This window comes from Nicotiana sylvestris, chromosome 8 (genome assembly GCF_000393655.2).
Source record: "Nicotiana sylvestris chromosome 8, ASM39365v2, whole genome shotgun sequence".
NCBI classification, from domain to species: Eukaryota; Viridiplantae; Streptophyta; class Magnoliopsida; order Solanales; family Solanaceae; genus Nicotiana; species Nicotiana sylvestris.
This window is the reverse complement of record NC_091064.1, coordinates 26,120,346-26,136,563: the sequence shown is the minus strand read 5'-3', so window position 1 is coordinate 26,136,563 and position 16,218 is coordinate 26,120,346. Positions and strand designations below refer to the sequence as shown.

The following is a 16,218-nucleotide window of genomic DNA, read 5'->3' as shown; positions in this document are numbered from 1 at the left end:
CAACATCTGAAACCCAAAAATTTGGACCTATTAGTATAAAGTGGGGGGGGGGGGAAGTATTTTGCGCTTTTGGGGTTAGAGTTCTTAAGGTCAAGAGGCCATTTTAAGCTCAAATCAAGTCCAACCAAGGTAAGTTGTTAACAAGATTTTGGGTTGATTCTTACTTAATATACATGAGTTTAATTATCATTCTTACATCCAAATACTAGATTTTATTATCATATCCTCAAAAACACAAAAATCATCAAAGTTGTGATTTTTCAAGATTGATCTACTAGAGGCAATTCTAATGCTTCAAACCCGTTTATTATGAGTAGTTAGAAGTGTTTGAAGCATTTGTTAAGAGTTTTAATGGTTGAAAGATTGGATTATAAAATGCTAGTTTATGACATGAATAGTACTTTTGAGAGAATGAAAGAGAAGATGAACAATAATCTTTGCGATGAAATTGATGAATACAATGAACCTATGGAATTATTTGTTATCAAAAGTTGGAAGTGATTGATAAGTAGGGGTTTTGACTGCTTATTTCCTCTCTTTTACTTGCGTTTTAGCTCAAAAAATGCTTAAAGGTATTTTCGGAAACTAATAAAATGTGCTTACTTACAGGAATATTGGGAAACAAGCCAAATAAGTCAAAATCAACTCATAAAGGAGTCAAAAGTGAATAAGAGCCAAAACTGGTCAAAGAGGCCAGCAGTGTGGACCACATAATTCTAGTGTGGCCGCAGAATGAGATTCAGAGAGGTGGTTATTGACAATTCAGACAGTGCAAACCGCAAAAAAATGTGCGGCCGCAGAAGGACAAATGCGACCGAAATCATTATTATGCGGTCCGCAAGATTGAAGAATCAAAGAGTTGATCAAAGTCCAAAAGCTGAAGAGTGCGGACCGCATCACTTTTGTACGACCACAAAATCCTAAGTGCGGCCGTAACCAATTTTATGTGGACCACAGAAGACCTCAAGTTCTAGCCCCAAGTTCCCAAGTGTGCGGACTGCACTAGAATTGTGTGGCCGCAGTAGGCCATTTTGCGGTCCGCATTAGAATTATGCGGCCGTATAACCTCTGTAGGGGCATTTTTGTCAGATATTTTCACTTTAGTATAAATACAACTTTTTGTCATTTTTAGGTTAAACTTAGTTTGCATAGGTGTACTTGAGCATTTTTCTTTACTTTTTTTGAGTAAAATTGTATTAGATTGACTTTTTAGCATTAGTTTTTCTTTATTTAATCTATGATTATGCATTGTACCTTAATTTATTCTTGTATTTCTTCATTTTCTATGAATAGCTAGATCTTTAGCTAGGGTTGTGACCTAACCCTATTGTGGGTACTTAATAAGTATTTAATTTTAGGGCTTGTTTGTGATTGGGTTAGTGATATCTAGCCTCGTTTATGCTTAAATTATAGAATTAATGGTTGCAAATATTGATTCATGCCTTTTTGACCTAGTCTTTGCTTGAGAAAGAGAGACTAGGTTTAGGAAAAATTGGTTAGCAAGGAATTGAAGTGAATTCAAGAAATTGATAGCCTCAATTAAAGGGTCAAATCTAGAGAAAGTAAGACCCAACTTGAGCATATATCACTTGATTTGTGCAAATACCTATTTGGGCTTGAGAAAGCCAAATCAGGCAAAATCACTCAAACTACCGAGATATATAGAGTGAGCAATTGCGTGTGTTTGCTATACCACGAACCCGATAAATCAAATTTGCCCTATAGTTTACAACCCGTTAGGTAGCCACCTAGGTGGAAGTCATGACCCTAGATTCCTTTATCAATTGAAAAACAATTCAACATAAAAAATATTGTCCTTTAGTTTTATCTTTGCATGCAATAGAGTAAAATATAAGTAATACACCACTCAACATTGTGGAGGTACAGTTTAAGCCAACACTTGCAATCAACTTTGATATAAACCTAATCCCATATTCTAACTCCCTGTGGATTCGATACCGACATTTGTTGGGTTATTATTGCATCAACTGCCTCGCTACTTAATTGTGGTGTGGATTTGGCTGAGATCAATTTTTGGTGCCGTTGCTGGGAAGTTAAGCGCATTTGCTATATATCTAGGTTATTGTGTGTTATGTTTTTCTTTCCTTCCGAGTTAATAATTTGTGTTTGAATTAATTTTAGGTACGAAAAATGGCTCTCAACAACGATCCAATTGGAAATGTGCCATTGGGGTAGGACGTAGACGATGATGCAATGGATGAGGTACCTATTGAACCTCAAGCTAATAGACGAGGTTGCCCGCCTTATGATAATGTTCCTGTCCCTCCCCCATCTCCACCAAGAGAAGCGCACTGGGTGTTGCCAAATGAGGGTTATGCAAGTGCTGTAGTGCTGCCTCGAATTAGGGCGAGCAACTTCTAAATTACCAACGTGTTACTTACACTGCTTGAGTAGAGGGGTTTCTTCACTAGAGCTCTACACCAAAATGCCTACAAGCATCTAAAGTGGTTCATCGGTATTTGTTGGGGAAGCAAGCAGACCAATGCCTCTTCGGACGTACTGAGGTTAAGGCTATTTCCCTTTTCTCTACGGGGAAAAGCATTAGACTGGTTAGAGAGGTTGCCCGACTATTCCATCCACACTTGGGATGAAATGGCAGAAAAGTTCATTTCCAAATTCTTCTCTCTAGGACATATGGTAACGTTCCAGGATGAGATTCTTGCCTTCAAGTATGAAACCAACGAGCCATTGAACAAGATTTGGGAAGTTATCGTACCATAGTTAAAGAGTGTCCGAACGATGATATGACCGAAGAAATGATCCAACAGATCTTCTACAAGGGGATCAACACAACTAATCAATGTGTGGTTAACCAACTCGCCAGGGGTAACTTCATGAACACGCCATATGCCGAAGCTTGTGAAATTCTTGATGAGATGGCAGATACCTCTTCAGTGTGGCAAAGTAGAGCCAATGTTCCACAACGTGACCCTAATGTTATTCACCTCCACAAAGAGCTACATGACCACGGTCAAGCTATAACCGAGTTGACAACTACCATGAACCAATTGGCCAAAGCTCAGCTACAACAAGTTCAAGGGCCGAAGCAAGTGAATGCAATGGAAGGTATGAATATTATGGTAAATAAGAGGTGGCAACAAGGTCAACAAATGCAAAACCGTCCATAAAAATTCATGAAAGATAATAGTGGTTAAGATAAAGATGATTCATTCAATGACCAAGATGAAGAAGTTCAATATTTCAACAATTACCAAGGTCAATGAAATAATGCTCAAGGGCAAAACCAACAACAATGGAGGTCATAAGGGAACCAAGGTAATTGGAACAACCAAAACCAATAAGGAAATTGGAGTGGTGGTAATTTTAATCAAAGCAATTGGAAAAATCAAGGAAATCAAGGCAATTGGGGCAACAACAATCAAGGCAACTGGGGAGGCAATAATCAAGAAGGGTGAAACAACAACAACAACTGGGTGTCGGGTTTTCAAAGGCCTCCGATGTTCTAACAATGAAGCAATCCACCTCCCTATCCTTCTCAAGGCCCGAGCTCTTCTTCCAATGAGATGGGTAGAGTTGAAACCATGTTTAAATAGATGATGGAGAAGAATGCCGACTCCTATGCAAAAATAGCCTCGCACAACACTTCTATTCGAAATTTGGAAGTTCAATTAGGCCAAATCTCACAAGTATTGAACACTCGTCCTATGGGGGCACTACCTAGTGATATGGTGGTGAACCCGAAGGGTGGGAATAATATGGGGCATGCTATGGCCGTGACTACTAGAAGTGGAAAAGGTGGAGAAGCAACCACCTCAAATCAAAAAAGGATTGTGGTCAAGAGGATGAAATCTCAAGCAATGTGGTTCAAGCTAATGAAGAAGTGAGAATTGATATAGATAAAAGTGTGGAGGATACGCAAGAGGAGGTGAACCCGTCTAGGGAATACGTGATTGACATGCCGGAACCAGTGGTGACAAAGGCTAAGGCACCAAGGTCAAGGCATCCTCCTCCATACCCTCAAAGTCCTGCAAAGCAAAACAGTGAGAACCAGTTCAAAAAGTTTATTGATATGATGAAAAGTTTGTCCATTAATGTGCCTTTGGTTGAGGCATTGGAACAAATGCCGGGATGTGCAAACTTCATGAAGGATTCGGTAACCAAGAAAAGATCAATGAATTGTAAATTCATCAAGATGACTCACGAAGTGAGTGCTATTGTGCACTCCATGGCTCCAAAGTTGGAAGATCCTGGCGCTTTCACCATTCCTTGCACTATTGGGAGCGCCAATTTTTCCAAAGCATTATGTGATCTCAGAGCAAGTATCAACTTGATACCCTACTCTATGTTCAAAACTTTGGGAATTGGGCAACCAAGACCCACATCCATGAGGTTGCAAATGGCGGATCGGAAAATGAAGAGGACTTTGGGTATCATTGATGATGTATTGGTTAGAGTTGACAAGTTTATCCTCCTAGTAGGTTTTGTGATCTTAGATTGTGAAGTGGACTATGAGGTGCCTATCATTTTGGGTAGACCTTTAATTGCTATGGGGAAGGCACTTGTTGATGTGGAGGCTGGTGAGCTCATTTTCCAGTTGGGTGACGAAAAGGTGGTCTTCCATGTGTGCAAATCAATGACGCAACCGAATAATAATGAAGTTTGTTCATTTGTGAATTTGGTAACCGACGTGATAGTTGATGATGCTAATGCAACAATCAATGTTGAGGACTAATTGGAAGCCATTTTGCTCAACCTAGATGATGAGGAGGAGAGTGATGGGTATGTGAAGTGTGTAAATGCATAGCAAGTCATGGGGTCGTACACTTATGAGCCCCGAAAGCTATCTTTGGATCTTGAAAACCGGAAGACTCCTCCAACAAAGCCCTCAATCGAGGAGCCTCCCACCTTGGAGGTAAAGCCATTGCCCCAACACCTCAGGTACGATTACCTTGGCCCTTCCTCCACTTTACCAGTTATCCTTTCTTTGTGCTTAGCTAACGTGCAGGTAGAGTCAACTTTGGAGGTGCTACAAAAGAGGAAAAGAGCAATCGGTTGGACTTTGGCAGATATCCGGGGCATAAGTCCCGCCTTTTCCATGAACAAGATTATTTTGGAAGAGAGGGCCAAACCCTCCTTTGAACATCAAAGAATATTGAATGAAGCAATACAAGAGGTGGTGAAGAAGGAGATAATCAAGTTGTTAGATGTCGGGGTTGTGTACCCCATTTCTGATAACTCGTGGACCTCTCCTGTGCAATGTGCCCCAAAAAAAGGGGACATGATTGTGGTGACAAATGACAGGAATGAATTGATCTTAATAAGAACCGTTACCGGGTGGAAAGTGTGCATGGACTATAGGAAGCTCAACAAAGTTACACGAAAAGATCATTTCCCGCTTCTATTTCTTGACCAAATGCTTAATAGGTTGGCCTGGCGTGATTTTTATTGCTTAATGGATGGATACTCCGGTTATAACCAAATCCTTATTGCTCCTGAGGACCAAGAGAAGACCACTTTCACTTTTCCCTATGGTACTTTCACATTCTCGTGTATGCCTTTTGGGTTGTGTAATGCACCAGCGACTTTTCAATGGTGTATGATGGCTATTTTCACCAACATGGTGGAGAACATTCTTGAGATCTTTATAGATGACTTTTCTATGGTTGGGAACTCGTTTGAAGAGTGTTTGAGAAATTTGGATAGGGTATTGGCTAGATATGAGGAGACCAATTTGGTGTTGAACTGAGAAAAGTGTCACTTCATGGTTGAGGAAGGCATTTTCCTCGGCCACAAAATTTCAAAACATGGTATTGAGGTTGACCAAGCTAAAATTGAGGTGATCTCCAAACTCCCTCCCCCTCACATCCGTGAAGGGAGTGAGGAGCTTTTTGGGTCATGCGAGTTTTTATCGCCAATTCATTAAGGACTTTTCCAATATGGTTAACCTTTGTGTAAACTTTTGTAGAAGGATGCCAAGTTCTATTTCAATGATGATTGTATGAAGGCATTCGAGTTGCTCAAGTTCAGGTTGATTACTACTCCTATGATCACTGCGCCGGATTGGAGATTGCCTTTTAAGCTCATGTGTGATGCTAGTGATGTTGCAGTTGGAGTGGTGTTGGGGAAAAGAATCAACAGAATCTTCCATCCAGTCTACTATGATAGCAAGACCATAAATGATGCCCAAGTCAACTACATAGTGACCGAAAAGGAGCTACTTGCTATTGTGTTTGCCATGGAGAAGTTCCTACCATATTTTATGGGTACTAAGGTGATTGTGCACATTGACCATGCAGCGCTTCGGTATTTGATGAGAAAGAAAGATTCTAAGGCAATGTTGATGCGTTGGGTGCATATTTTGCAAGAGTTTGACCTAGAGATTCAAGACAACAAGGGTAGTGAGAATAAAGTGGCAGACCACTTGTTTCGTTTGGAGGAGGAGGGGAAGCTACATGACAGCCTTGAGATCAATGATTCATTTCTCGACGAGAAACTCCTATCTGTTTCAATGACCAGGATGCCATGGTTCACCGATCTAGCCAACTATCTTGTTAGTGGCACTGTACATAATGAGTTCTCTTCAAACCAAAGGAAGAATCTCAAACGGGATTGTTTGGATTGCTATTGGGATGAGCAATATCTTTTTCAAATATGTACCGATGGTTTTATCCAAAGTTTTGTGCCGGAAGAAGAACAAATTGGAATTCTTGAGGCTTGCCGCTCTTCACCGTATGGTGTTTACCACGGTGGAGCGAGAACGACTGCAAAAGTTTTAACCTTTTGATTCTATTGGACTACCCTCTACAAAGATGCTAGTGATCTTGTACAGCGTTGTGATGAATGCCAAAGAGTGGGTGGAATTTCTATGAAGAATGGGATGCCCCTTACCACCATTTTAGAGATTGATATCTTTGATGTTTGGGGTATTGATTTCATGGGACCGTTCATGAGCTCTTGTGGGAACGTTACATTTTGGTAGCTGTGGATTATATTTCAAAATGGGTTGAAGCCGTGGCTTTTCCCAACAATGAAGCTCGAAGTATGATGGCCTTCTTGAAAAAGAACATCTTTGGTACTCCGCGAACCATTATTAGTGATGGTTGTTCGCACTTTTGCAATCGGGATTTTGATACCTTACTCACCAAGTATGGTGTCACCCGTAAAGTCTCCACACCCTACCATCCTCAAGCAAGCGGACATGTTGATGTCTCCAACCGGGAGATCAAGAGCATTTTGTCAAAGACTGTGAATGCCAACCGGACTGATTGGTCAAGAAAACTTGATGATGCTCTTTGGGATTATAGGATGAGTTACAAGACGCTGATTGGGATATCTCTAAATCGATTTGTGTTTGGGAAGGCGTGCCATCTTCCAATAGATCTCGGGCATAAGGCCATGTGGGCTTTGAAAAAGTTGAACCTTGAATAGGATGTTGCAGCAAACCTAAGGGTGTCACAATTGAATGAGCTTGATGAATTCCAGTATCATGCCTACACAAGTTCGTCCCTTTACAAGGAGAAGATGAAGTACCTCCATGACAAGTACATCCACAACAAGGAGTTCAAAGAAGGTGATTTGGTGTTATTGTTAAATTCCCGGTTGACGATTTTTACGGGCAAGTTGAAATCAAAATGGAGTGAGCCCTTTGAAGTAGTTAATATAGCCCCCTTTGGTGCTCTAGATTTGAAAAGTAAAAATGATGAGGTTTTTAGAGTCAATGGGCACTGGGTTAAACATTATCTTGGCAAGGTTGATGATGTCCACATTGTGGTGGTTCTTCATTCAAGTGATTGGTAATTTTCATCGTGTCGCGATGTTAAATCAGGTGCTTCTTGGGAGGCAACCCATGTCTTTTTCTTTCTTTTATTTTCCTTGTTTTAGATAGGCTTGGTTTTGTGCTAACCAGTTTTGGAGTGTATGCAGGAATGGGTGTACATTAAGGGACTGTGCATGAAAATTTGGCTAAGTGTCAAATTTTATAGTCTCTGAAGTTGGCCTCTCCAAATTGCTTAAGGATTTGCGACCGCACACATTTTTGTGCGGTCTGCAATGATGCTGCAGCCGCACTCATTTTTGTGAGGTCCGCAACTAGTCATCTCAAAGCCCAGTTAAGGAGTGCGGTTCGCAACATAAATATGTGGCCGCACTCATGTGAAAGACTGGGTCCCACAGGTAAAAAGGTATAAATAGAACATCTCTATTCTTTTTACACTTTTCACTCCTCTAAGACCTAAAGCAAAGCTTGCATAATAAATTCCCATTTGCACTCAAATTGTTCCTTCAATTCATCACCTACATCTTCATTATTGGTACGTTCAATTCTTCATTAGATTTTTTATCTTTTATTTGCTTTTGTTCTTAGATTTAGGGTTAACTATATGCTCAAAAATGTTAATATTTCGTTATTTCTGCATAGAAATCATGTTGGTAGTTTTTGTATGATAATTGGAGTCTGGGTAACTAGTTAATGAGGATTTATTGCTAAGACCATGTCCATTTGAGACCAAATATTGCATGAACCCTAGGTTTGTGCCGGTGCATTTTGAATTATGCGGTCGCACACATTTTTGTGCGGGGCGCAATGGAGGCTGCGCGACCTCACTCATTTTTGTGTGGTCCATAGTCCTCTAAGTTAGGCAAGAGGTGAGCTTCACTTATGAAGCCGCATTCATTTTTGTGCGGTCCGCAATGGCCTGGTGTGTCCACACTCTTTTTGTGTGGTCTGTAATGATGGAACTTCAGAGATCCCAGTAGTCTGAACCTGGGGCTCTACGACCGTACTCATTTTTTGCGTCCCACAATGGGTACTCTGCAGACGCACTCATTTTTGTGTGGTCCGTAATGGGCTATCTGCGGCTGTACTTATTTTTATACGGTCCGCAATGCCCTTCTAAAACAACAATACTGCAGTTTTCCATCATGCTTTTTATACACTTAGAGCTTCAATTGTGATTGATCTCTAATGCTTATGTGCTGCAGATATTGATTTGCTCACGTGGTAGAAGAGATACACCACAAGGGAGGGCAGAACCCTCCTGAGTTCAGGGTCGAGGGAAGAGAAATCTACCACTAGCAATTCAAAAAGCTATCAGCAAGAAAGCAACAGCCAATAGAGCCACGAACACTTCGGAGACTAGTGAGTATGTCCCATCCGGGGAAGCTTCTAAGGGTAACTCCATGCAAGCACAACCAGAAGCCTAGTCAAAACAAAGACAACAATTCCCTAGGAGACTTCATTTGGTTGATGAGTCCTCGTCAGCTGCCAGTTCATCCGAGGGTTCGAAAGAGGGTAGTCAAGATTCTAAACCCTCTTCCTCACATGCTCCCCCAGCTCCAATAAATGTAGACGATGATGATGATGTCCCAGATGATGAAAGAGGGGGAGACACTATTGTGGCAGGGTTAGAGAGGTCAAGGAGACCAAAGATTTAGTAGGACCAGTTTGTCAATGCAAATGCCTTTGCAAAGTTTCGGGAATTGTGGCCACAGAGGTCGATCATTCTTGAGCGACAGTTCTTAATGAAAGACTTGAGCAAACACAATCCCAATTTCCTTAGGAAATTCCAAGAGCGGAAAGGTTGGAGCTGGTTTACCAAAAAAGTTCTAGATGCCAATGAGTACCTGGTCAAGGAGTTCTACGCAAATGTTGCTCACATCAAGCATGGTACGAAGGTTACAAAAGTACGGAATCTAAAGATCCGCTTTGACTCCTGTGCACTGAACCGGTATATGGGGTTTGAAGAATTTGAGGCAGTGCAATATTGGAAAAGCTAGCCATGGGTGATGCAGCTCATCCATAGTTGGCTGAGATTCTAGCAATCCTAGGGTCTACTCCTCCGTGGCTCACAACTGGAGTTCCAAATCTTTGGGCCACAATAAAATTTGAAGCAAAAGGGTGGCAAACGTTTGTGTGTAGCCGCCTTGACCCATGCCTCAATGAAAACATGATCCCAATCCCACGTCAAATTTTGATGGCGTCGATTATGGATGGGTATCTGATAAATGTTGGTGCCATCATGTCCATCAACATCACTCTAGCAGTTCAGAAGGGCGAGAGATCCTACCCGTACCCAAACTTCCTCACCAAGTACTTCAAGGATCAAGGGATAGAGTCCAAGCACTATGATACAGATGTTGATAGCCAATATTTCCTCATATATTTTTAGTACATATATATATGCCTTCAAAATAGAATATATGCATATATAAGCATGCATGAACATTTTTATAATTTTTTTTATAATTTTAAAAGTTTCAAATTGATTTATTTTTTCCCTTTTTACTTGTAGAATTTCCAATAATTATCCTTCAAATTATTTTGTGATGAGTTAGTCATCTAAATTCTATATTTATGCCAAAATATTGTTTAAATACTTTTAGTTCATTTTTATAATTGCATTTATATTTTTAAAGTTAATTTGCATATATTTGCAATTCTAGCTCTATTAATGCATAATTATATTATTAATACATAAAATGGTCTTTTATATTTTTAAAAGGTTAAACAACTATTTTTAATCATTTTAGTACATGAAATTATTTTTTCAGAAATCATTTGTTATTTCTTATAAATTATATAATATTAAAATGGCTATTTAAAATATAGCCTAATTTTATTTCAATTTTAGCCCAAATCCAACCCCATTACCAGCCCAATTTTTAAACCTAAATCTACCTAGGCCCATACGCATCTGTCCAACCCAAATACCCAGCCAAATCCTGGCCGTTGATCATTTTGATCAACGGTCCAGGTTTCCCCTTTCACTAATTAAACCAACTTGTACCCGAAAACCCTAATTCATTTCCCACCTTATACCGTCGTCACCTAATCCTCTCTGCTCTCAAATGCTCTCAACCTAAAACCTAATCTCCAAATGCTGTCACTTATCTATGGCTGTCTCTGGTGACCTCTCACCACCTCTAGGGCCCTCAAGGGACCAGGGTTAGCGACTTGCATCTATGGCTCCTCCCTCGCCTGTTTCAGGCTATTCCTATGTGATTGTGAGTGATATCGTCCTATATTGACTACGATCTATGGTAGTAACCCCATTTACACTAGTCAAACCATCATGTCTATTGGACATAGAAGAAGGCTAGTAGGGGAATCCTATCATCACATTGAACGGGTCAATGCCGTCGAGAAGGATAAATGGTGGAGTAGTAAAATAGAAAGTATATTGGCCTAGTCTGGATATGAACCCGGCAAAGGGTTGGGAAAGAACCTCCAGGGTATCACTAAACCGATGCGGCTGAAAAGTCATGGTACCACTTTTGGGCTCGGATATCAGTACATGTGGCAAGAATACAATGATTGGTCGCCTCTATGGCGCGAACCGTATTACACTCTCGAGCAACTAGTGCCATGCTTGGAACAAGCTTTTCATCAAGTAGATACGATATGCAGGACTACAGAAGAGGAAGCACTAGTTGGGTTGAAGAATTTGTTCTTGGAGGACGAAGACATGGATGGCAGTGCCATAATTGAGGAGGGGGAGTAAGAAAGCTTCACTATTCAGACCGTAAAGAAGGGAGCTATTCTCAGGAACTGGACCTCTACACCATCCTGAGCCCGCCGAGTCTTTGGGTAGCTTGGCATATTTCACTTCTATAGCCATTTTAGGCATTTAGGATTTCCAGTAATTTTGTTTTAAGATTTACTCATTTCAAAATAAATTCTCGATTCATCGAGCCGTACATGTCTGGATGATTTTTCTATTTTAATCAAATGCATTTGCTCTTTATTATTCATTACTATTTTTTACACTTTTTCTTTCTACAACGTTATTATTACTTTTCCTGATGAACCAGTGACTATGACATGTAATGAGGTAATGCAACATGAGAATAGTGATTCAGACGAAGAAGATGAGATACCTAACGAAGTTGTCAGGGAAGTTGAAATTTTGAGAATAAGCCTAAGTCCAATCTGAAAGAAATCGAAGCAGTAAATTTAGGAGATGTCGAGACCGTCAAGGAGACTCGCATCAGCATTTACTTGTCACCAACAGAGAAGGAAAAGTACATTCGTTTCCTAAATGAGTATGAGGACATTTTCGCATGGTCATATGATGACATGACCGGTTTGAGCGCGTCCATAGTGGCTCACAAGTTGCCTACTAATCCCATGTGTCCGCCAGTAAAGCAGAAACTCAGAAAGTTCAAACCGGACATGAGCTTGAAAATCAAGGAGGAAGTTACTAAGTAGATTAAAGCCAAAGTGCTCAAGGTAGTTGAGTACCCAACTTGGTTAGCTAACATCGTGCCAGTTCCGAAGAAGGATAGGAAAGTTAGAGTATGCATTGACTATTGGGATTTAGATAAAGCAAGTCCCAAGAACGACTTCCCACTGCCAAATATACACATCCTAATTGATAATTGCGCCAAGCATGAACTCCAATCCTTTGTAGATTGCTTCGCGGGTTATCACCAGATCTGAATGGACGAAGAAGATGCAGAGAAAACAACTTTCATTACACCTTGGGGGGTATATTACTTCAAGATGATGCCATTTGGTCTGAAGAATGTTGGGGCTACTTACATGAGAGCCATGACACTATCTTTCATGATATGATACACAAGGAAATAGAGATGTATGTGGATGATGTCATTATCAAATCCAAAAAGGCCTCAGATCACATAGCGGACTTGAGAAAGTTCTTTGACTGGCTAAGGAGGTACAACTTATAACTGAACCCCGCAAAATGTGCATTCGGGGTTCCCACAAGAAAATTATTGGGATTCATCGTCAGTCGTCCAAGGACCGAGCTTGATCCGTCCAAAGTCAAGGCTATTCGGGAGTCACCGCTACCTAGAAGCAAAAAAGACGTGATGAGCTTCCTAGTACGCCTCAACTACATCAGTCGCTTCATAGCACAATCCACAATCATATGTGAACCCATTTTCAAGATCCTAAGGAAAGATGCCGAAACAAGCTGGACAGAGGATTGTCAGAAAGCTTTTGACTAGATCAAGGAGTACTTGTCCACACCACCAGTTCTGGTCCCGCTAGAGCCGCGACGGCCTTTGCTACTCTATCTATCTGTGATGGAGGGAGCCTTCAGATGTGTTTTGGGACAACAAGACGAGACAGAAAGAAAGGAGCAAGCCATATATTACCTAAGTAAGAAGTTCACACCTTACGAAGCAAGGTACTCTCTGCTAGAACGCACTTGCTGTGCTTTGACCTGGACAACTCAGAAATTGAGGCATTACTTCTGTGCCTACACTACATACCTCATATTCAGGATGGACCCTCTAAAGTACATATTCCAGAAATCCATGCCGACAGGAAAGTTGGCCAAATGGCAGATACTGTTAAGTGAGTTTGATAACGTCTACGTAACTCAAAAGCAGTCAAAGGACAAGCATTGATAGATCACCTTGCTGAAAATCCGGTGGGAGGAGCATACGAACCATTGAAAACATATTTTCCCGAAGAAAAAGTGTCGTTCGTAGGGGAAGACATTACCAAAGCATATGATGGTTGGAGAATGTTCTTTGACGGAGCTGCAAACTTCAAAGGAGTGGGCATTGGAGCAGTTTTGGTATCAGAAACGGGTCAACATTATCCGGTATCTGCTAAACTCAGATTTCCCTACACCAACAACATGGCAGAATATGAATCCTGTATACTAGGACTCAACATGGCAGTCGGCATGAATATTCAAGAGCTATTGGTAATAGGTGATTCATATCTAATTGTGCACTAGGTACAAAGAGAGTGGGCCACCATGAATTTCAAGATATTGCCATATCTGCACCATGTACAGGAATTGAGAAAGAGGTTCACAAAGATAGAATTCTAACATGTGGCTAGAATTCAGAATGAGTTTGTCGATGCATTGGCCACCTTGTCATCTATGATACAATATCAATATAAGAATTATATTGATCCCATTCCAGTGAGGATCCATAATCAGCTGGCATATTGTGCTCATGTTGAAGAAGAAATAGATGGAAAGCCTTGGTTCCATGACATCAAGGAGTATTTGTCAATGGAAGAATATCCGGAACATGCAAACCACACACTGAAATGCACACTTCGGAGATTGTCCAATAACTTCTTCCATAGTAAAGGAAATTTGTATAAAAGAACTCCCGATTTATGATTGCTAAGATGTGTCGACGCAAAGAAATCTTCTAAGCTACTTAAGGATGTACATGCCGGGACCTGTGGCCCACACATGAATGGTTTTGTCTTGGCTAAGAAAATACTCAGGGCCAGTTACTTTTGGATGACCATGGAGACAGATTGATAAAAGTGCCGCCAAACGAGCTTAATGCAACAAGCTCACCTTAGCCATTCGCTGTCTAGGGAATGGATGTTATTGGTCCGATCTAGCCCACTGCTTCAAACGGACACAAGTTTATTCTGGTAGCCACTGATTACTTCACAAAATGGGTAGAGGCTGTAACCAAGAAAGTCATCGCAGATTTTGTCAAAGATCGTATCATTTGCTGATTCGAAGTTCCCGAGTCTATTATTACTGATAATGCCGCCAATCTAAACAATGATTTGATGAAGGCCATGTGTGAAATTTTCAAAATGAAGCACAAGAATTCCACAGCCTACAGACCTCAGATGAATGAAGTCGTAGAAACCGCCAATAAAAACATCTAGAAGATACTAAGGAAGATTGTAGAGAACCACAAACAATAGCACAAGAACTACCTTTTGCTTTATTGGGATACCATACTACAGTTTGCACATCAACCGGGGAAACTCCCCACATGCTGGATAATGGTACCGAGGCTGTCATCCCAGCTGAGGTAGAGATTCCTTCATTAAGAGTCATACAGGAAGCTGAACTCAGCGATGCAGAGTGGATAAGAAGTCGCTATAAACAATTGGCCCTTATTGATGGTAAAAATATAAACGCAGTATGTCATGATCAACTTTACCCGAACAGAATGTCCAGAGCTTTCAACAAAAGGTTTAAGCCAAGACAGTTTGCACCAGGCCAGTTGGTGCTGAAAAAGATCTTCTCACATCAAGATGAAGCCAAAGGGAAATTCTCTGCCAACTGGCAAGGTCCGTACATGGTTCACAGGGTGCTGACAGGAGGAACACTCATACTTGCAGAAATGGATGGAGAAATCTTTCCAAAACCAATCAATTTAGAGGCAGTCAAAAGAAACAATGCTTAGATTATCTATATTTCCTCATCTGATGTAATTGAACTACGCTTGACCTGATTCACGTTTAAGAGGGGATACGTAGGCAACTTTATGGGTTCGGTGATATCATAATAAAATTTCCATTTTCCCAAGATCAGAAACTGGGGCAGAATTTTGAGGAGGACCCTCAAAACTCCGAAGCAAGTCTATTCAAAGCCATCACATCAAAGAAAGTCAGAAATTGGTTAAGAAACTGGGGCAGAATTTTGAGAAGGATTGTAAAAATTCTAAAGAAGATTCAGCAAGGCCTATTATCCACAAACGGTCAAAAGATCATCTACCAAACTGGGGCAGAAGTTTGAGGAGGACCCTCAAATTCCAATATAAGAAAGCTGCAATGCCTTTGAGATGTGTTACAGTCACTAGTTCATCCAAAATTACTTAATATATCAATATGTTTCTAAAATGACTATATTTTTATCAATGATTACACATTTTTCGAAAACTTTATTTCTGTAACAGTCAGGTATTACCTAGGGGAATTCAAAAAGGCCTCTAGAGCGGAGCAAGGCAAGGCTAGAAGCACGAACCAACCTCCCTTCACGAAACATACAATTTTTCTTTGAACACAGGCTCATCTGATGTAACGATAACATCCGCAAATATATGCACATAGCAAGATTACTATCAATCAGGCCATCAGATACTGAATATATCTCCAGCTAAGACATATGCTACTCTTATTAGCTATTTGCTCTCTGCATGAGGCTAATCCTTGCCTCCACATGAGGCTAATCTCTGCCTCCATATTTGAGGCTAATCCTTGCCTCCACTTTTTCATGAGGCTAATCCCGGCCTCCATACTTGCATGAAGCTAATCCTTGCCTCCGTATCTACATGAGGCTAATCCTTGCCTCCATACTTGCATGAGGCTAATCCTTGCCTCCCTACTTGCATGAAGTTAATCTTGCCTCCATATCGGCATGAGGCTAATCCTTTACTCCCTTCTTGTATGAGGCTAATCCTTGCCTCCATACTTGCATAAGGCTAATCCTTGCCTCCATACTTTCATGAGGCTAATCCCTGCCTCCCTACTGCGTGAGGCTAATCCTTTCCTCT

At 40.8% G+C, this 16,218-nt stretch overlaps 3 protein-coding genes across 3 annotated transcripts; all 3 read left to right on the top strand.

Moving 5' to 3' along the window:
• The first annotated feature begins 2,765 nt into the window (after positions 1–2,765).
• On the top strand, positions 2,766–4,714 carry LOC138874811 (uncharacterized). Its single transcript, XM_070153597.1, has 2 exons — positions 2,766–3,087; positions 3,879–4,714. The coding sequence occupies exons 1-2, from the start codon at positions 2,766–2,768 to the stop codon at positions 4,712–4,714; spliced, it is 1,158 nt and encodes a 385-aa protein (XP_070009698.1).
• Positions 4,715–7,026: 2,312 nt separating this feature from the next.
• LOC138874810 (uncharacterized) lies at positions 7,027–11,480 on the top strand. Its single transcript, XM_070153596.1, has 3 exons — positions 7,027–7,329; positions 7,411–7,775; positions 11,387–11,480. The coding sequence occupies exons 1-3, from the start codon at positions 7,027–7,029 to the stop codon at positions 11,478–11,480; spliced, it is 762 nt and encodes a 253-aa protein (XP_070009697.1).
• Positions 11,481–14,712: 3,232 nt separating this feature from the next.
• On the top strand, positions 14,713–15,129 carry LOC138874809 (uncharacterized). The gene has a single exon (XM_070153594.1). The coding sequence runs from the start codon at positions 14,713–14,715 to the stop codon at positions 15,127–15,129; it is 417 nt and encodes a 138-aa protein (XP_070009695.1).
• Positions 15,130–16,218: the final 1,089 nt, after the last annotated feature.